This window comes from Bombus affinis, chromosome 2 (genome assembly GCF_024516045.1).
Source record: "Bombus affinis isolate iyBomAffi1 chromosome 2, iyBomAffi1.2, whole genome shotgun sequence".
Classification (NCBI taxonomy): Eukaryota; Metazoa; Arthropoda; class Insecta; order Hymenoptera; family Apidae; genus Bombus; species Bombus affinis.
In genome coordinates this window covers 16,109,559-16,131,507 of record NC_066345.1, presented here as the reverse complement: position 1 = coordinate 16,131,507, position 21,949 = coordinate 16,109,559, and the positions used below count along the sequence as shown (strand labels likewise).

Here is a 21,949-nt window from a genome sequence, read left to right as displayed (position 1 = left end):
AATCCTATTTGACAATAATCAATAAACAAAAGTAATGAAATAATAATAAATTAAAGATAATTAATTTACATACTTTATTGATATAACATTCAAGACTTTTTATCCTCGCTTAACTTTTTCTGAGCAGCAAGTACATTTTCATTAGCAAGCATTTGAAATTCTTCGAAACGTTGTGACATCCTTTGGTTCATCTTGAGATATTTTTCCATGCAGTTCAGAGCACAAGTTTCTTCCTTTGCTTGGACATCTCGTGTAGTAAACTCATTTATACAGTCAATAAAACAAGTTTCTATCAATTTATTATAGGACGCCACAAAATCTCGAACCTGAAGTATTATAAAAGTTCCAATAATTTAAATTTTTATTCTTTACAATTTATTTTTATTTTCACATAATAAAATTTATAATCCTTTACTTTCACATCAACGAATATCAACACGTTTATCATCTATTTATATAAGATTAATTCGGTTCTTTTACGGAATAATGCATGACACAACAACAAATACATACAGATTTAATTTGTTCAGGATCCACATTTGTAGGAATTTGCATTGCCATTGTAATGATCTGATTTTGTTAAAATATATTTACGTAAATAAATTATCGATACACCACAAAGAACTAAAATATCTTCGATATAAATTATTTTAAGGTTAAATTTGGACTTCCCCTGCTAAGCACGTGTACGCTGGAAATATGCATGTACACTGTATATATATTATGTGTAAAATGTCCGAACGATTTTAATAGGCTGTAAAGATATACGATCCTAAAACTATCAGATCCAAATGTCAGTCGCACGTTCTAAAACTCGACTTTCCCTATTTTAATTCTTATATTTTTTGGAACACATTATAAAGTTTTCTTTGTGAATACATATTAATCTACGAAAACGAAGTATAAATTAACATTTCAAGTAATAGTAAAATTTAAAATATGTACAGACTACACAAGTAATAAGAATAAGAATTACTCAATACTTATTTAATTAATTATTTAATATTTGTATAATCATTTTTTAAATATTAATATGTACAAGGCATTAATGGTAAAAATATGGAAAACATATTATTATATAAATTAGTAAATAATCAGTTGATTAGAAGTAAACATACAAATTATTTATTATTATTGCGTAAAATTTATCAATGAAACTGCGCAAAGAACCAGAAAAAGAAAACGAGCAGATGTTTCATGTCAGCAGTTGATGGTAGTACTGAGTCAAAGTAAACTTGGCCTTTGTTTTGGATGTATCGAGAGCCTTATATTTGAAAGGTAAGACGACCATTATATTTTTTATATATTATTTGTATAATAATCTCTATATTATTAGTAATTAATTTATTTATTACAATAATACAAAATAAATTTGTATGCATATTTGTCGGCATAAAAGAAATCAAAATTCAAATTCAATACACATATGAAAAAGAAATGTAATAAATTATAATAAATATTTGTAATTAATTACTTTTATTAGAATATGTAAATATTTTTGTACAATTTCTGCATATTATATGAATATTATTATATTTACATATGTGTATGATATTTGATCTATAATTTAGAAAATATTTCTTTAAAAAATACATACATATTTTTCCATCCAATTTTTCATCGTATTCTATTGAGTATTGCATCGCTGGTGTATTAAAGGTGCAAAAATAATTGACAAACGAGGGTTCGTAAAAGCAACAGAAAGCTTAAATACGTTACGTTATACGAATGCATTCTAACATTTTGAATGTAGTTCAAACAAAATTAACAAGATTCACATTTTCAATTTAAAGTATGTTATTATAATCATAGCATTATTCGTATTGTGCTAAATTCTAGTTAAACTTTGCAAGGTTACGAAATGTTACCCACAAAATTTTTTACTTTTTTGTTAGTCGTAAATCATAATGCTTTATTGATGCTGTTAATATTGTATTTCATGAGCTTCGTAACGGCAATGTTATATCCATCACAAATTAGTTGATAAAATACTAAGTAAGTAAATAATTATAAATTTTACTACTTTTACAATGTACTTTTATTTCAGTAATCAAATTTGTGATTACTATACTACCATAAGAAAATTGTTGTCCCAACGAACGCTGCATTCTATAGATGGCGCAATGTTTCAATTTTTCATTTTCATTTATTCCATGTAATTTAATTAATTTTATTTCATTCACATTAATTTATATATATTTATATACGTGCGTGTTATATACCTAAATAATTCTTATAATTTTTAATATTTAATTACATACAGAAATAATTTATCGTTTATATGAAATTGCTTTTAATTGTCATCATTTTTATTCATATTAACTATCAATACTTTACAAGCTAAAATATTATTATAATTATATTGTTTCAGAAAACTAGACGAAAGCACAAGAACGAAAACTCCATTGGTACAAAATTTCGAAAGATGTCACGTGATAATCGAAATGTTTCTTCAATCGGTAAATCTCTGAATTTCGTAACCAATAAAAGATTACGTCCGATAACGTCGCAACAAACGTCATCTACGAAAATGCTCGTAAAGAACAAAAGGAGAGGAAAATGGACGAATAGCTCTACCGCAAAATATCAACATGCGATAAATATTCCTGTCCAAGATGAAGTTATAAAAATAAAAGAAGTTGAATCCAAAGAATATACGGAATCCATCGATAACAAAAGCTATGAAGATATAATTGACGACGATCCAATTACTGTGTTGCGTAAGGAAATACAAGATTGGAGAATTAATGAACTATTAACATCTAGAACTGAAGAAAGGCTTACTGGAACTTCAAGTGAACAACGTAGTTACAATTATAGTACGTTATGAGTTAACTCATCATAAAATGCTTATGAAGTATTTTATTTCGCATATTTATAATTAATCACCGTTGCATTTTCATTATTCATAGTTACTTCCGGAGAAACCACAAAGAGGCAACAAAGTCCTAACAACGTTTCCAAGGTTTCTACAACGCGTGTTGATTTCTCAGCAGCTACGTGAGTATTATGTACTTTCATGCACGTTTACTTATGCTATTTATACATCTCTGATATTAATGCAGATTCGCAAAATTTGCATAATTCTGAATCGAAAAAATTAATACATTCCATAAATTGGAATCGTAAATCAGACTATATGAATTGCACTTTCGTCGTGAGATATGCATAATGCTTCTTCGTCGTTATTTTCGTAACACGTGTTTCGTATTTACATGAAAGTGCAAAATGTTTACTTTCTGTTATGTGTATGTGTATTTATTTAAGTATAAATTACCAGTTGCATGTTTTATCATGGTGTTGTGATAATTAAAGTGTATGAGCGAGGTAAGTAGGAAAGGTTTATATTTTTCTATTATTACTATTTGGAAAATAGTTTTTCGTTACTAACGTATTTTAATAATGGTTCCTGATAAGACATACGTTTTCTTTATGCTCGATAAGACGTGACCAAGCTGATTGTTATGCGTCGAAGAGTCAAGAAATAAGCTCGAGAGTGCGTATCTTACGTAAGTAACTGTAAATGAAGAACGATGGGAGAAACACGATTGTGTGTCTTCACGATGCATATGGACACGCGAGAAAGACTACGTCATTCTGGAATTTTCGAAAGTTTCGTCTAACCGGTTTCTGGTTGCGTATACAGTAAGACCCGTTTAGTACTCGTCGGTGCTTGCATCAAGATGAACTTCACAGTTCATATAGCATTTAACGTAATTAGCTGTTTATTTTTGTCCGTATAGATTCTAGATAAATATGTACAGTGACGTGACGTTTTGAATGAAACTCATGGAAAAGATAGGAAACACCTCAACCTAATTACAACTTATAACAATTATTAGCTGTTTTTTAAAGAATATACTCGTTTTATATGTATATATGTATGAATCATATTTAGATATGTGGTAGAAGATAATAGAGATTTATGACTCATTAAATTAGGTAGATAATTTTACAAACGAGAAAATATTTTTCGGAACGTCAATTTTAACTTTCGCGCGCTTTTAGCGCAGTTCGTTGCGGCGAACGGTTAACGCATACACAGATACGGAATATGTGGTTATCGGGAGGCCGTTGTAATTCTTTGGTAGTACCGTCACGAATGAAAAATGATAATGAGCATAGTGCTGTAGGTTAGTGAGAACAATAGCCACTTACGCTAATCAACGGAGGTGCATGCCGCGCGCGTTCGGTAGTAAAAATATTTTCGACGATAGCTCGTGCTACGAATGAGGAACGTCGAGACATTGCCGAATTTGTCCCCGACCATGAAGTCGTTCCTTCGTCGTGACTGAATTTTTGATCTTTAAGCGTACGTGCACGCTTGTCATTTCGCCGATGCCATGCTCGTGCGTATCGAGAAAGGATTTTACTTCGTCGAGTCACGAGTTCCGAGGACATTCGTCTTGAATACTTTCAAATACATCATTCCCTATCGCGTTAATAATGGAAACGAAAAATAAAATGACACGAGAGGATTCAAGGTCTGCGAGGAAACGAGACTTCAAGTGCGGCCAGCTCATCCAGATAATGATGTAGGTTAGGTTCCCAGCGGTATATATCGCAAAAATCAACATTCTTCGTGTAGCCGAGGTTCGCAAAAAGCGTAAACCGGTTTGCCTCGTAAATGGCACACGACCGTGCGAACGGGAGACAGACACGAGGAGAAAGAGCGAGTAAGAATAAAGGACAAGCAAAGGAAGGAAATCTTTCAGTCGCGATTTACAGTAAAGCGATATTTCGTCAATATACTCGAAAAATATTTGAACATTTACTATAAAAAATTTTTAAGTCCGAACTGCATGTATTACATATATTTGTATGTATGTATCTTGAAATTTCATCAGCACTATAATGAGAATGGAGTGTCATGATTATATTGGCAAAATTTGAAATCTGAACATGTTTATAGAAATTATAAGATATTTATTGCAAACACACATTTACTAAATAAGATATAACAGGACTGCCCGTCTTAAACATAGTATAATAAGTATCAAACATGGTCCCAGTAAATATTGAAGTTTATTAGTATAATTGATAATTGGCTGTTTAAGTATTTTTGTGATTTCTGCGAAGTATATACTTATATTAAATATCTTCTAATTTATTTCTGTATCTGTTTTTTTAGATCTGTTTCAAATTTTATCAATATACGTAATCATGATAGTAGTCGAATCTCATAACAATCCTAATGAAATTGCAAAATGTTTCATACAATACACGTAATATGCTCATAAAAGGTATCCATAAGTGTTTGAACACTTTTGTGAGCCTGTGTATTTTGCTCGGGAATATATTCGAAAAAGGAAGCGAAGTATTTCGTAAATTACTACGACTCGACTCGTTTCGTTACAATTATTTCACACTCGAAGCATATCTCCGAGGATACATTATCTTTGTATCGGATTACAGTTGTAAAATAACTCCCAATGCCAGTTATTTTTCATCGTAATGAACCCACGCTAAGTCCATTATATACTTTACCGCGTAGCCGATTCATCACACGGCCTTAACAGTAATAGAACGATGCGTTTCTGATTCGTCAGCCACGTTTTTTTACGTAACGCTACGCGCAACGCTGCACGTGACGTCAGCTTGTACTCTCAATGTTGTCTACCAGTCAGTATCGTCGGCGGACATGAAATTCTTGTGGAGAAAGCATGCTTGAGCGCAGCCCAGATCCACGATGACTGTAAACGCAAGGTCAATGTCCTAACAAGCAAAAAAAAGAAAAAAATATGTATTTCTGTTTTCTGTCGAATCGACACGAAGATAATTCATCCGTTGAACAAATAAAACGAGCGAGACGATTTTATTACAATTAGAGTTACGAGAGTAAACGTTGGCGCGCGTTAATCAACTTCATAGGACACAGTTTTTTCTACGTAACACCGGCGAGTGACGTCAGAGCGTGCAGTGTGTCTGCTAAACCAACGTCGTCGACAGACACGGAAATCTTACGGAGAAAGCATGATTGAGCGTAACCTAAATCCCGAACGGCAAGGCCAACGTACGACGAAAGAAAAAACTACTAACCATAGACATACACATAAGAAATATAGTCCACAGGTGCCTTATGAATAGCGTAGCCCTTGTTGAAAGAAAATAAAGAGGTTTAAGGTTTCTCTTTCTCTTTCTAAGATATTCGTCTTTAACAGATAGAAAAGAAAAGAGACCTCGTTATTTACTTTTATTTCTTTTTTAGCAAGGCTCATTTTCTCAAAGTGGCATCCGAGGTCTATACCTCTAACGTCTATGCTATTAACGTACGTCACATAATAGAAACCGACTGGCAGCATTCTATGGTAAAATCATTTTCTTTATTTTATTCTCTTCTTACTATTTTCCTATCGTTAGAATTTATCGTATCGCAAACGGACGATCACAAATTTTCATAAAACTTTTCATTTTTATAGAACGAATGTTACATTGCGCCGCTACATGGTACGGCGTTGTTACAATGTTAGAGTAAAGCAGTTGAGCAGCACGTTTTTTACGTAACGCTACGCGTAACGCCAAGGCGTGACGTCAGCACACTCGGCGTCGCGCCAGCCAGCAACGACGCCGGGCGCGGAATTCTTGCGAAGAAAGCACCAACCGAGAGAAGCCGAGTATAACCGAACGAGACGACACGGCATAGTTGCACGAGGCGGCAACGCTGCGAGCGTCTGCTAGGTTCAAGGGTACGGAGTGGAGGTTGCTCCGCTCCGCTCGTCCCTAAGCCCGACACGACCGGGAGCTTGTCCCGAGAAACAGTTGGCCGCATGTCCGCTTTCATCCAACGGGAAACTTCTCGAAAGATGCGCGTAAAAAGCTTGTACGTTACTTATATACTTACTCTTGTATTCGGAGAAATTCCCTGTTCCACCGAAATGCGGACGAAGTTAAATGCTCCCAGCATTTGATGCATACGCTGCGTGACCGATTATTCATGGTGGAATTTAAAACTGACTCAATCGTTCAGAGTCATCGTCTCCTCCATTTATTTCTGTCTCTTTTAAATTCCCGTTTTTTTAGTTTCGAGACACGTCTATGTAGTCTCGAAATAAATTACGTGTCTTCAAAGTTTCGTTTCAGTAGCCTTTAAAATAAAAGGAGATAGAGGATTTTTAAAAAACGCTACTTGGCCATGCTGTGATTGTCACTTACTTATATTGTAATTACTACATTGAGTAGTACTTTGCAATTGTAAGTACATGACTGTTTGTATTTTGGGTTCAGAACCGTTTCTCGATTAAAAATTAAAAATTTTTATTTCTTGAGTGAACCCATTAATACGAAGAAACGATATGTATGCACATGCTTGCAATTGATAAGGTATTTCAAGACATAATTTTCGCACCACTTTCGAGAACATAAATGAACATACGAAACACAGTGTGATAATCGAGGTATTTAGCAGAGTCATTGAATAGCCACGCAAGAGAATCGCGGTTAGTAACGAGGCTATTTTGCCGCGATAGCTGTGATCTTCTTCGAGACATAGAATCCGCTGGCAAGGATCCCAGCGAGTGAATAAAAACAGAAAGGAGAGAGTCATCGAGTCGACTGTGTCCTGCTGCTGGTTGACCTCGGCCCTGACGTCGAGATCGACGGGAAACGGATTTACAACTCTGACATTCGCACTCGCACCGCGCACCAGCCGTGTGCTGTCCTAGTGAGACTCACAGAAGCCGAGTCATTGTTATGTCTGTCGTGAAAATGAGAGCAAAAGATGAAAATGGAGTGGAATTCAGCTACGATTTCACTTTAAATATTATGTTTCTGGGCGGGGATTAAAAGGAACGGATGTAGCTCCAATTATGTTCCTTAATACTATTATGACACACCTGGTTATTGTACTATATAGTCACTAATGGTAGTGTCAAATTTTATCTCCATAATTCCTAATGAAATTTGATAATGTATTTCTGAGAGGAAGTTACGATTAAAAGGAGCAGATGTAACTTCAATCGCTGCTTTACTAGCATTATAACAGTTTGATTATTGTATTACATTGTCACTACGTTGCTATTGGTAATTATAATTTTTTTAGTTGACAATAAAATTCATACGTGTACTTTGTAATTGAATATAAAAGGTAAACGTACTTGCCATAGATTCCATCTTTCGTTCAAGGTGCCTAAGAAGTGCCTCACGTAGCACAAAATGCTACTCTTCATAGGAGCAAAACCTATATGTCAAATCTACGATTCCAGAACATTATTCCAAACTATCTTCTCACAGACATTAAAAAAGTTTTATCTACCATTCTGTTTACGAAGAACTCCGCAAGGGCAGCGAACGGTTTAACAAAAAAACCCGCACACAATAGACATTTAACTTCTTAAAACCATGCAAGAAACATTTGTCTACGATCTTTCTCCATCCTCTGTCCTCTGGGTATATCTGAACAAAACTGTTGAAAGCCATTCTTCATTTAATGCCTACATCAATCTCTACATAGCACCGAATTTTTACCGTGAGGCAACGGTATCATTTTTCTCAATTATATAGAGAACTGGGAAAACGCAAAAATTTCCAGGCCAGGCTAGAAAAATCGCGTCCTTTGTCCGCGGTTCATATTATACATTGCGCATTCACTGGATAACATCTGCTTAATCGCACAATGGACCCACGGGTACGTTCCGTTGGGTCCTTTATTATAGCGTCTCAAAGAGTAGGACGAAAAGGGCCTGAAAAGGGTCTCTCCCTCCCGAAATCTTTAAGACGGTTTCAACATCTGCTCTGGCAGCTTATACGTGTATATATACGTATAGAGAGAAAAAGGAGTTTGCACGTGTCCTTTCAGGAAGGGATCTCGGTGGCGTTCATTGTGATCGACGCGCAAAACGGGAAGCGACAATTGACATCTGTCTTGCGTTATGCAGGATTTCTGGGTCGAACTATTTTTGAAACGGCGTATGACAGGGTTGCCTTGCGTGCATGCTCGCCCTGGCATAAACATGTTTCCTGCCGATTCAGGCTACGCTAAATAGAAATAGATAATGTATTCGGTCCGTTCTCCACGAGACGCGTATTATTGGATCGTGCGTGAGTCTCGAAATAACGCTTTTTTCTATTTCGAAAAACTTTCCGACGCCGGAAATATCGACAGCGCGAAGCGTATGGAGTTGCATCCATTGTTTCTAATTTTAAGCTTGTTTTTCGTGAATGAAACGAAGGGAAAACCGAGAGAAGCGAATGAACGTTAGGTTGCAACGTACGTACGTATTCCGACTCAAAAGTTCGAAGCGTGTTAGGATTTCAATTGCGTTACGAAAAATATCCTAAATACGCAGTATATTTAAAACAGCAAAATAAAACGAATGTAATATACTGTACAGTAACGAGACACGAAACAGTTATCAGTCGCTGAACGGTCGGGTGTTAACAAATAGAAACTCGAGCAGCTCGAGCGTAATCAAAACGAACGTAACTTCACTGATTCCATTATCACGAAGCGCAATATGCAGGTTATTTTTGTTCAGGAGCCACGTTAATCTCGCAGAAGCGGTGCCGATGACTTTTAATCGCGTGCTTCATAGCCGCCAAACTGCGTTTGTTATTTCTGAAGCGTGCACTCGCGCGATTTCGGTAATTAATGTGTACTTAGGTTGATATTGCTATGATGTGCAATTACTCGTTACGTAAATTGTTATATCATTCTAGCGATATTTAAATTCTTGTGTAACATACTCGTAACATCGCTCATAACACACATTTATACATCATTGTATTTATTACGGCATTTACGAACTAATTAATTAATTTCTGGTATATTAATCTTTGTATAATTTAACATATAAATTACCTTCTTTTTTTGTAACATATATATATCATAATGCTTAATATACAATATAAATGATGGAGACCAGTCTCTTGAGCTGAGACAAGTAGTTACAAATGATATAAATTTGATAATTTATAATGTAAAAATGTTTTTATCTCCTTTGTCTTTTGTATTTATAGCTTTATTATTATAATATAAATTATAATATTATCATAGAGAAAATCAACTATTGATAAATTTCATGGGAAGAGTGAAAAAGAGCGAGCCTCTTTAGCTCAGTGGCAGAGCACTGGTCTCGTAAACCAGGGGTCGTGAGTTCAAACCTCACAGGAGGCAAATTTTTTTTGCATTTATTACATTCGATTCCTATTTTAATTGTAAAGAAATCATTAAACGTTGTCAAGATTTTATAGCTTTAATAAAAATTAGCTTGAATTCGTTTATATCGAGCTTTTATAGTACAAACTATGGATCAAATGTAATTTCAAACACTTCTTATAATGAGTATATATGCAATCACTTGTTTTTATTCAAAGTAAATTCTGTGTTAAAGAAGAAATAGCTAAAAATTGTAACAATTAAACCCTAATATTTGAACTAATAAGAGGAGCTGGACAGGATAACAATTTAGTGAACCTCTATTATCGAAACTACTCGATTATACGAACTGCCTTGTTCACCGATCTGTCCGGATGAACTAGACTCTCTTGTATGAAATAATTAACACGTAAAAACGAAAATTAAGTGAACTATCCTAATACATTTTATTCTTAACTGAAAGTGGTGCTTAACTGAGGCTCATGCCAAACACCACCTATCGAATCGAAAGGCAAATTAATGTAAATGTAAGGAGAGATTCGTTGGATCATCGTCAATTATTATAAGAAATCGGCCTGGAAACGACGATTCAGAATTCAGCTTGCGTGTTGGAGGCTGCGAATGCGTCCCACGTAGAAGCTGCGCATTCTCGATATTCAAGAGTCACACCGACCAGAAGAGACGGTACTGTTTCCGTAAAATGTCTGTAAAGCGGAGAACCAGAGGTCGCTCGCGTATAATACCGAGCGAGATACTCCTGGACTCCTGGCTGTTTCAGAGAGGGGTTAGGGATCGTGACGTGCCATGGATGGGAGGCGTTTTTCCCCTCGTTTTCACTAGGAATACCGCCGAGTCGCGAGGCGAACGAACGGAATCTTAATTCTCGGCGTTAGACGCTCGATCGGCAAGGATCTGGTTCCTTAATGAAATCCCGGTCGGGCTCGAAAAAGCGTAAAAAACTGTGATATTACGTCGAGCAGACTTTCAACCACGGCCACGATCCTCGTCTTCTTACATCATCGCTTTCGTTTTCTACTCGCATTGGGTAGAATCGTAAAGTGATTTAAATGATGTTCTCCCAAGAACTCGACGCTCCAAGGAGTTTACGTCTAGTCAGATTAGGTATATATTATAATTTTCAATATTCAATATAAATAATGCGAAGGTCAATAGTTATAAATGATTAGTTTGGTAATTTATGATACAAAAAATGTTCATTTATTAGTATTTCTTTTTATTAATCTCTATTTTCTGTCATGTATTTAATCATCTATAACAAATATATTATTTGTTAGTTTATATGTACGAAAGAGACAACGAATATGTTACAAATTCAGGAATATTCTCTAATCCCAGTATCGGCTGATAAGTTGTTACGGCACTGGCGCATTCAAACCGGTTTTACTCGATCACGAGACTTTAGGCGATCGTTTGCGACGTGGGCGAGGTAATGGTCCGTTCAGTTGAAAATCGAAATCCCTCTGCGATAGATTCGCGTACCTATAAAATGAAAAATAAAATCTTCCAACTAATGTTACTGACGTTTCGTGATTTTTCTAATTGTACATACTTTCCAAAATCGTTACAGATAAAAAGAGACAGAGACAGAGAGAGAGAGAGAGAGAGAGAGAGAGAGAGAGAGAGAGAGAGAGAGAGAATAAAACTACCTATCTTAAGAATTTTAAAAATATTAAGAGAAGATTCTTCATCGTATACATCCAAATGATGAACATATTCAAACAAACGATGAGCCCAGCGGCGGCTAACGGAAGCGGATGGCAGACGGAACGAAACGTCACGGACGATGGCAAAAAAATTACAAAATTACTTTATCCCGAATTCGTGAGGGCTCCTTAATTTTTCACTAACTTCCGCCGCGACGGAAAAAGTTGAAATTATGCCGACTACGTAGGGGTACATAGGCACGTTTAAGCGGATAGATACATACATATATATACACAAGTATATACGGTGGCGCGTCGAAGCGTGAGGGGCATACGATTCGCTTGCTCGCTGGCTCGTTGGTTCGCGGACGAGCGGTTACTCGCGTTGCGGGTATTCGCCGCGCATTCCCGCCGCTAGTATTCTAGTATTCTGTGCCGTGCTCGGGGCACCCTCGGAACTACGGGCCTACGTGACCGGCATTGCCAGCAACGCTCTTTCGAGAAAGGCGCCTTCCAATCCACGAATTGCAAAATATTCCACAATTACGGAACTCGCCGCGCGACGTACGTGGCGTTCCTTCGCTACGCGACCAATCGACATCGATCCCATCGACTGTTTCTTCCAGGGGTGAATAAAACGTGTGCCTTAACCCCTTAAGATACGATTCCTTTTCGATCTAACCGCTCAAAAATGCATAATTTTCATTTAAACGAAATTGTTTCTTGACTTATATATCTTTTCAGTTAATTAAAATAATATATAATATAACCTAACAAATACGTGATGAATTTCAACTAAATATCCTCCGGTTTTATTCCGTTGAGCTTATGAAACAACCTGCTCGTCCACTGATCTCGAAAAATGGAATATCCAAGCGGTACCATCTAAGTTTCGAAAAGATGCTCGCTGTCTGATGGCCCAGATTCGTAAGTTATATTCAAGAGGGAAATTAAGCAAGTCTTACTCCAGTGAATCGAATCCCGTTACCGCGTATAATTCCGTAACGGTTCAGAACTGAACGGGTAATTGCAAGTGAATAACGCCAGAGGCGTTCGCTCGAGCGTGCGCATCCGAAAGCATTCTGAAAATATCGGGAAATGAACACGATGAAGAAAACATAAGTAATGCCGCATTCCCACTAAAGGTGCGCTTAAAACAAACGAGTAGGAACATAGAGCAAGAACACGTCGTTCGTGCTCGTTTAGTATAAACGGCAGGTAAATGGCGTAATCTGTTAAGTACAAGTACATAATTGTGCACTTAGTGCAATCCAATCATAAGATTGATATCCTTATTATCAACGCTGCGACAGAAAAACACTTTTCTACGCTTAATTTCCTACTCTTTACCACAAGTGGAATGAAAATGTTCTGCTAAATCGAGACTGAAACGAGAAATATATCTGCATCGATCAAGTTCCATATTTATCTCTAATAAATAGCTGACACTTCATCAAATCTATATACAATTCAGAAAGTGTTTAAAATTACATATCGCAATCATTCTGAGATCTCATTACAGATACGCTTAAGATGTTTCCCTGCAAGTAATTTTCACCCACTTCCAATTATTACTTTTTTATTTATATTAATCGATATTGCTGTAAGAACTGTTGTTTTTATCAATATCTACTGTGTATAGTTGCCTGAGATAAGATCAGATGCGAGAATTAAATTAAAGGAACACGCTTCGTTTGTAGTATGTTTCATATAATTCCAATATTTTGGAAGTGTCCAAATACTCATGCATTCTAATGTACCTGCGATGTACTTGAATCCAACGCTAGCGACGACGTACCTACACGTGTATCGGTTTATCATCGCACGACCGAGCTAGACGAGATCGAGGCTACGTCACGTGTTCGCACACAACGAAGCAAGACGAGGTAGCACCTAAATAAGTAACTATACATACATATACTTTACGGTTTTCTTTCTATCGGAACGGTCGCTCATGCGCGCTCAGTGCATGGTATATATCGCAATACGCGGCGATAAACCGCTTATCTCGCCGGCTACGACGACACAACGTTGGTCCATAATACGAGGGGTGTGACGGGGTACATATCGGTATCGACATGCGAGGGCAACGTGACTCTCTAGCAGCGATCGATACAAAAGTTTCGTTTACAGTTTACGTGTTGCACGCTGCGTCACTTTCCGCTTTTTCTTCGTCGATTCGTAATCGCGTCGCAGTTGCGCCCCGTTCACACCTGCGCGATCTTTGCACGCGCTTCTCACTGGGCGCGTGCATCGACACACGTGTATGCATCGACGTTTTATGGTATATTTAACACTGCCCTGTCTCCAGAGGTCTGTGCGACCCAAAATAAAAATTATATCGCGATAGATTTAAATTTTCTGCGCGCATCGACTTTATGGTATATTTAACCTCGTTCTGTTCTCCTCGTGTTTTTAATCCTGCTACGTTCTTTTGGTCATTCTCAACCCAATTACATTTTTTTAACCTTAAAAAGTATCTTCACGCGGTTTCAACAAAACATAGAAAAGGTCAGTGGTACGTACGATATTTTGTTTTAATTTTATGTTGAACATCTTGAAAGATAAGATGGCAGTGAGATTGATTGTTGTTCGATAGTGTTAGCGTTAAAGTGGCGATTGGCAACGAAAGGATTAAATTTTTGTTTGTAGTCTCGTTTACTTACGTATCGGTTTAAGATGGTAGACTCTTTGTATAATTTGTATAATAGAATTAAATGAGAAGTCTTGCGGTAGTAGAGCTTTGAATATTAGTCCAGTGCTCAAGTACTCTAGTAATATTCTTGTTTATTTTTATTTTTTCATACGAATAAACATAGCAGGTAAGAAATTCTAGCGTTGATAATTGTATCTAGCTGAAAGCAACACGGGCGTGTTACAGAAAATAATAATTCGTACGACCTTGTGTTTCATCACTGTCAAATTAATTTTCAATGAGTTGTGATACAACTTTGTCACAACTAAATGTAATTTTACGTTTATTTATGTTTCATCGGATTACTAGTAATTTGCTAATTCCTACAAATTTATCGCTATCGCTTGGATTTATTTACTATTTTCTTGTTTTTTTTTTTTTTTCTTTGGTACTATGTTAAAAGTTATTTTTGGGATCCAAATCATTCTCAGTGAGTTTGTTAAAAAATAAAATTTAAATTTTGGGACAAAATTAAAACGAGTCTCACTTCTAAATACTAAATACATTAATCTAGATTTCCAAACGTTTTACGAATACATTTACCTTCGTATTAGTCCAAAGTACATTTTATACTCACGTTACACGTATCAACAACTAACAAGAAAGATTTCAAATCCATTTTAAATCCATTTTGTGGCTTTGCGGTGAAAATATAATCGTAAAAATACGCGACCACTGGAATTTTATTCCAACTACGTAGAGGAGATTCGTAGCAGCAAAAATGAGCGGAGTTTGTTAACAATCGAACATTTGCAGTTGAACAACCTCTATAGCCTCCGATTCCATATTCTGACGTACAGTAATCGGTATCTATATCGGCTATACATAAACGTACAACCCACGACGAGTCAATAAACGTATATCATTGACACAAACATAAATCATAGATAAGCTTTGGAAATTTCCTACGACTAGAAATATAATTCTTTGCTACATGTTAGCTATCAACGTAAAGAAAGAACGGATACATAGTATCAGATATAGGCGTAACGATGACAAATTAGTAAATCGTACTACTTCGTTCATCACGTCGATCTTTCGTTTCTTCTTTTTGATTATTCTTACTCAAAAAACCGATGAATATTTCAAATAGATAAAATCCGTGCGTTCTCTTTTTCTTTTTTTTTCGTCTTCATTAGATGCAAATTTGCAACCAAAAGGAAATGTATATTGTCATTTAAAAATTCACGACCCTTCGTTTCAAACGTATATACAGTAACGTATAAAAGTTTCTGGCCTGGCAGATTTTTCGCCTTACGCTTCGAAATTTTGATACGTTAACCGAATCGTGTTTTAATCAGGAAACAGTGCAAACTATAAATTGAAACGAAAAATTCTAATATCGAATAACTTAATTTAAATCAATTTCAAATTGCTATGCTCGCGTATGATTCGACAAGTTGAAGTCCGCGATCGAATCTCATAGTGTAAAATTGATCGTGGAAAATTGATCGCGTAAAACAAGAGAAAAGTTAAATTACCATCGTTTCTCAAACTCGACCGCGAAGCTTTCGATCGTCGGTGTACACGCTTCCGGACGCAGATTACGATGAACGATGGTTCGAGAGTCTCGAGGTGACATAAATATTTATCTGACAGAGGAAAAGTTGCATTTTCGCGCGACACTGGCGACCACTCATTGGCCTGTGTCACCCTTGTGATAAACTACCGTACTGCCATTGTGTCAGGACGATACACGCGAAATGGCACTGTCGCGTGTGTGTACGAATAACTTTTCTCCTTGTAATAACAGCTGTTAAAGCCGGCGTACTGCTGAAACGGAGAAACCATCGCGTCACGATTATTTTCCCTTTCGAGCGAAACGAGTTTCGCGCGCATTTCGCCGAGGGAGGTATCACAACTTGAGCTTTTTATTCGCAAAAACAGTGCTAAAGCAACTTACGAAAGAATCCCAACGTTTACTACGGAAAATTTGTATAAACATACGACGTGTGTTATGAATGAATTCACGCGTGAATTCGATAAGGTTCAATAATACAAACACAATAACGTATTTTGTACGAGTAACTAAAATATAAATATTATAAATCGTACTTACGAAAAACTATGGTTTTGTAACTTTACGTAAGATCAGATAAATATACGAGAAATTTAAAGTCGAATTTTAAGAAACACGATATCGAAAATTTCACAACATTTTCTTTATCGAAAGATTCGGGAAGAAAGAAAAAATCCCAAGCTTTGTAACTTTCCTTGCCTCGATGTTTTTAACTGATCTGTGTCAGAATATCATCAAAGGCAATTTCTTTTTTCTTTCGCTTCTTTATTATAATCGCCGATCGTCGTATCTCGTTAGAACGCTGACGAAATTTGAACAAAAATCCCTATAAATGCACGTAATATGTCGGTACAAAAACTCCGTGCCAAGTGTCGGAATAGTTTCGTGAAACGCTGCAATTATCGTATAATCGACAACAACGTATATAATAATTTCTTACATAGCAACGATTACACATCACGGTGTTTTACGTGTTTCTTTGTTCATATACATAAATATACGGATAGTTGAAAAATGAATACAAAAGACTGATAATTTTGGGGAAGGCTATCGGTGTACGTCGTCTGACAACAAAGATACTTGTTCGACCGCTTCGCGGAGAGACGCGTTCACATTATAACGCGCCAACAGTCGTAAATTCTCGTTACAATACGATGATCGACGCCACGAACCAGCCGATTCTCTATTTCGGTTAAGATAATAGGAGTGCTTGAACAATTATAACACTGAGTTAGCAGATTAAATATTCTCTTTCCAACAGCTTTGAAGAATGTAAGTGGTGCGTGTAGAAGTGTTTTCAGCGAAGAGTTTAAAACAAGTTAAGATATATATTCTGCGACGGCCATATTTATACGAAACTAGTGATGGTTGCTGTCGGCCCCCCACCAACAGTCGCTCATGGGTAGAGGTGGCCGCCGAATATTGTACATGGGAAAAAGCTGCTTTTCGCATGTTTTGCCTTAATGGGTAATAACCCTAAAGAACGTTTCGACGTGAAAGATGTTTGTAGCAATTAAGGGTCTTGACAGAAGGGTAAAAGTTTTTATGGTTCCTTAAGGTTATTAAGGGTCCGAGTTAATATATTTGTATAGATGTTATGAGGATGGACTATAGTTTATGGTAAGGTCAAGGGACGTAACAACACTCGTGAAGAAAAAAAAAAGGTAAAGTAAACTCGCGAAAAAAGTATTTTTTTCACTCGAGTTTTACACTTCGAGTTTTCACTCGATTTTGCAAAATTTGCGCAAGTGGCATTGGAGGAATAGCTGGCAACAATTGATGATCGAAGGCAGCTGTGATTTGAAACGATAAAATCTTGTTTGCTGTAATCTCTTCCTCCTTTTTCCATCGGCACGTCTAATCGAACGTTCTCGCAGCTGTTACTTTTGACCGTTATCGTTTCGCGTGTGCGTGTGTGCGTGTTTATTATCGCCGAAATTTTTCAATCGATCGATATTTTTGGTGGACACGAAACCAGGTTCATTTAACGATTATAAGTGGTTTTCAACGGCAATGTTAAACGAATATTTTATCTCTCGATACATTTATAGGGGAATTATGGATGAAATGTCGTCAACTTGGAAAAAATCGATAGCTAAACTTTCAACTTTTTTTTGAACTTTTAACATTATAGTAGAAGAAGAAGATTTTTCATAAATAGCGGAGTTTTTAAATCGTCTATAATGTTTATAAACTTAACATCTCACCTTTGTAATACTTATTATCGTAATAGAAATTAAATAGTTAATTTATTAATTATTACGAATCTTAATTGTATTTCTCTTTCTTTTGTATTATGTTTTTTTTTATTAACTTAATATTCGGGGAAATATAGAACATTGAAGAAGATATCGTAATATCGTTTATATAAATTCGTTGTAAACATTATCGTCGTAATTTTAAAATACCTCTTCATAAAAATAAGTTTCCTTAACTTAATAATAAAGAATAACAGTCTATTAATAAAGGATCTTGGTATAGTATAAAAGAATATCATTGTTTGTGTGGATTGTTTGAAAATTCATTATAAGTGATTGATTTTATTCCTGAAATCAAATGAAATAAAATTAAAAAATAACGACGCTAATTCGTAGTTAGGTCTTTTTTTAAATATTAAGGTATTGAGATTATTTTTATCTTCTATTAATAAAACTGCCCTTCTTTTATTGCAGATGTTGTACATGAACTACGTAACACGGTCTTGAAATAATTTTCATTAAAAATACATTCTTTGAACAATTTCTTCTTCTTTTTTCCTGTATTTACAACCTTACCTTTTTAAATTTACAACCTTTTCTTTTACACATTACAAACGAGTTTCTTTATTCTCACTTTATGTAACAGTTTGTTTTTCCAAATCAAGGCATCTTCTAATAAAATGAGAACGCAATTGCGTCGAGAAAGCATCGAGGTTCATGATAGAATTAAATACAAACAAGTACACAAGGGGTGATAAAAATACCTGTTAACTAAAATTATTCAGGCAAGACCACAAATTACTATATTTGCTCCTTTAGGAAAATTATTTCAAACATTTGATCATATTCAAGGCTGTTTTGTGTGACGTATTTTCTAAAATCGATAAATCTGTCTAGAAATGTATAATAAGAGTTTTCGCATAATGGGGAAGATAACAGCAGGGTTCCGTTTGAAGGATACAAAATGAATTTTTGATTTATCTGAAAAGATTTCAATTTGGAAGAATTCCATTGATATCTTGTGACCTATTTTTGAAGCAGTACACGCAATTAACAGGATGAAATTACATTCTCGGTGTTATTTATATTAAACAGCGTAACTGTAACATATTTTTATTTCACAACATAAAACAGAAATCATAAAGCAATTCAAACGAAGAATATTTCATCGTATCGTTATTTCTTATTTTTATTCCATATAAAGTTTGTCTAAGCTTCATGCAACAGTGAATATGTCAAATTCCAATCGATATTAAAAGCCAAATTATGTGTTATGTTATTTGGAATAGTTAAATTGTTTGAAAATGATCTGCGCATAATTATCTTGATACAAAATAAAATTAAATTAAGCGTCAATTACTTTTCAAGTAAAAATCTTTCTACCTGCATTCGATAGAAAACTTGCTCGAGACCGATATATGTTAAGTATTTGCGGTTTATCAATATCATCGTCGATCTCGCGATCGACGAATATTGATCGACGATATTTGTAGTCGCTGGAAATCCGGTGACGTCTGTCGTAAAAAAGAAGCGTTTAATAAAATTACCATAAAACGTTAGGTTAATAAGTATGTATATCTACACACGAGGCCCGGCTCGTACCAAGTGAGAAATGACGACGTAGAAAGAATGCATAATCGCATCACGTTTTCGCTATTCCACTCTTACACGTGACTGCACATAGTTTCTTGTCCGCGCGACTGCGTACACCAAAGATGCATACTACGTGTGCACTGCACACGACACGTGTCTATGGAAAAAAGAAGAAAGAAAAAGAAGGAAGAAAGAAGAAAAGATCCGCTCGCTATACCCCTTCGCTTGACGAGAATGCCTCGAAGGACGTTCGAATCTCACTGTTTACCGCCGACAGATGTGAAACAGCGTTTCCTGTTTTACTACCCATTAAAACGTTTTGGAAGATCGGTGTATTTCATTGAATTTCACGTTCAAACTAAGAAAGGGACGCTGTTCGATCGATGACGAAGTATACGAAAATTCTACACGATTACAAATTTTTTTACTCACGCTATGTGTAGTTTAAATGTAAGATCGTTAACTTACTTTTCGGGGCGACTGTACCACCCATAGAATCATGGAAATCATGACACTATTAAAAATAACCTAGTATCTATTCTAAATAAATTATACCAAAGGTAAATAACATAATATAATAATACATGCAAAATTAAATATTCGTATTTTATTGCATAAAAACTATTTACTATGATCGTCTAACTTGGCAAGTTGTCAATATTAAAACTTTCGCATTACTCCATTTTTCATCATTCGTTACGTAAGTAAAAAATCACACAAATTAATAGTCTTGAAACCGAAAGAAATTTTCATAAATATACCCTATCATTTAAAGAATTAACAATACGGTTCTTCGCATTACATATCATCCTTGGCATTTATCGTCATTTAAATTTTAAAGAGCCGAGGAAAAACATGTTATGGCTTCAAGGTACCATTTATAGAATAACATCAGTCACAGAGGCAACCTGCAAAATCGCGACGTTGCTCTAACGACGGGCGTTAGTTCTAGCTGGTAACCCACATTTATGAGATAGACCGCTTTTATAACGCTTTCTCGAGTAGAGACACCCATCTGCTCGGGCACCTGACTCGATTCACCTGCCACAGGTATGCACGTAGGTACTCTCCGCCTGACGTCGTCAGGTGTTTCTTCTTCGAGCGGCTTTAACAGCGCGCCGTGTATCGAAACAAAGAGAAGAGGGTGCAAACCGAACTAACGTTCTCTTCGTTTTCTTTTTTCTTTTTCTCGTTTCGACGGCTATCTGATGAAGATCCAGCCGCGGATAATCGGTCCGTTGACTATTGAAATTTCGCGTCGGGGCCGCTTCCTCGGCCCGCTAATAAGAAAATGATCGAGTTCCATGGCGAATCGTTCTTTGTACAGCTGTGCATTGCACGCCCCACGTTCGACGCCTGTGGAAGTTACACGTGGTATACGTCCGGAGATATGGTGTTTTCGAAACAGTCAAAGTGTGATTGATGAGGCGGTTGTAAAGGTACATTGTATTATGTTTATATTCGGTTGGTCGATTAAAATTGGCTGTACGACGTAGGAAGAATGCAGTCTTTTTTAACCTCAATTGGTAACGTTAGATAGTAGTCATAGGTCGTACGTGATTAACGAGAGTTAGGTTAAGTTACTTCGTTTTAGAATACGTACTATTTCTGTTTAATTTGCGTTTTTATTTACTTATTTATTTATTTTTTAATTTTATTTTCTTATTATTCTACATAAATTTATGTATATGCAATAAAATTTAATTTTTAATTTCTTTTGAACTACATGTACGGTATGCGAGCAAACAATTACAACAACTTAATAAAATAAAGACATCAACGCGAAGAACGTTTCAAAATATAAAGCATTTCATGAACATCCTGGCATTCGGCCTGCTGCTAACTCATTCCTTTCCGCAAGAAGTATGAGTATGACCGTGTCATTGTGGAACGCTTTCTCACGAGTCCTGACAAAAGAACACGTAAACGCATACACAACGTTCCATCCAAGTTCACAAGCCGACAAGTACATTTTCTCTTCGGAGGATACGCGAGGCTGCACAACGTGTATTACACGGAAATTAAGAATATTCATTTTTCACACGTCGACTTTTTTCTTCGTACGTACGTTAATCAACGTACCGGCGTAGAAGATGAAATCGCAATACGTCTCGCATTGTCGAGAAAACAAAATGCGGCCTGTATTGGCCGTACACCCTTTTTCCGTCGTGGCGAGATTTATATGGT

The 21,949-nt window shown here is 35.9% G+C and overlaps 2 protein-coding genes, 3 long non-coding RNA genes and 1 other non-coding gene across 6 annotated transcripts in view; 4 read left to right on the top strand and 2 right to left on the bottom strand.

Annotated features, from left to right (window-relative positions):
- Positions 1 to 50: 50 nt before the first annotated feature.
- On the bottom strand, positions 51 to 738 carry LOC126926237 (mitochondrial import inner membrane translocase subunit Tim9). The gene is made up of 2 exons (XM_050742485.1): positions 514 to 738; positions 51 to 326 (listed from the first exon to the last, which is right to left on the bottom strand). Exons 1-2 carry the CDS (start codon positions 559 to 561, stop codon positions 90 to 92), a joined length of 285 nt encoding a protein of 94 aa, XP_050598442.1. The 5' UTR covers positions 562 to 738; the 3' UTR covers positions 51 to 89.
- A 400-nt stretch (positions 739 to 1,138) lies between these two features.
- Positions 1,139 to 21,949, top strand: part of LOC126925777 (uncharacterized) — a 58,632-nt gene continuing 37,821 nt past the window's right edge. The window contains exons 1-3 of the mRNA XM_050741734.1: positions 1,139 to 1,278; positions 2,372 to 2,819; positions 2,913 to 3,000. Coding sequence (XP_050597691.1) covers positions 2,426 to 2,819; positions 2,913 to 3,000 — 482 coding nt within the window. The 5' untranslated portion in view covers positions 1,139 to 1,278; positions 2,372 to 2,425. The remainder of the gene's footprint in view (positions 1,279 to 2,371; positions 2,820 to 2,912; positions 3,001 to 21,949) is intronic.
- Positions 4,954 to 9,827, top strand: LOC126926281 (uncharacterized). The gene is made up of 3 exons (XR_007714464.1): positions 4,954 to 6,123; positions 6,209 to 6,308; positions 6,420 to 9,827. It is a non-coding gene; the product is annotated as an uncharacterized LOC126926281 (long non-coding RNA).
- Positions 10,040 to 10,111, top strand: Trnat-cgu (transfer RNA threonine (anticodon CGU)). The gene has a single exon. It is a non-coding gene; the product is annotated as a tRNA-Thr (tRNA).
- On the top strand, positions 10,291 to 11,625 carry LOC126926276 (uncharacterized). The gene is made up of 2 exons (XR_007714461.1): positions 10,291 to 11,215; positions 11,389 to 11,625. It is a non-coding gene; the product is annotated as an uncharacterized LOC126926276 (long non-coding RNA).
- LOC126926268 (uncharacterized) lies at positions 11,281 to 12,484 on the bottom strand. The gene is made up of 2 exons (XR_007714455.1): positions 12,042 to 12,484; positions 11,281 to 11,593 (listed from the first exon to the last, which is right to left on the bottom strand). It is a non-coding gene; the product is annotated as an uncharacterized LOC126926268 (long non-coding RNA).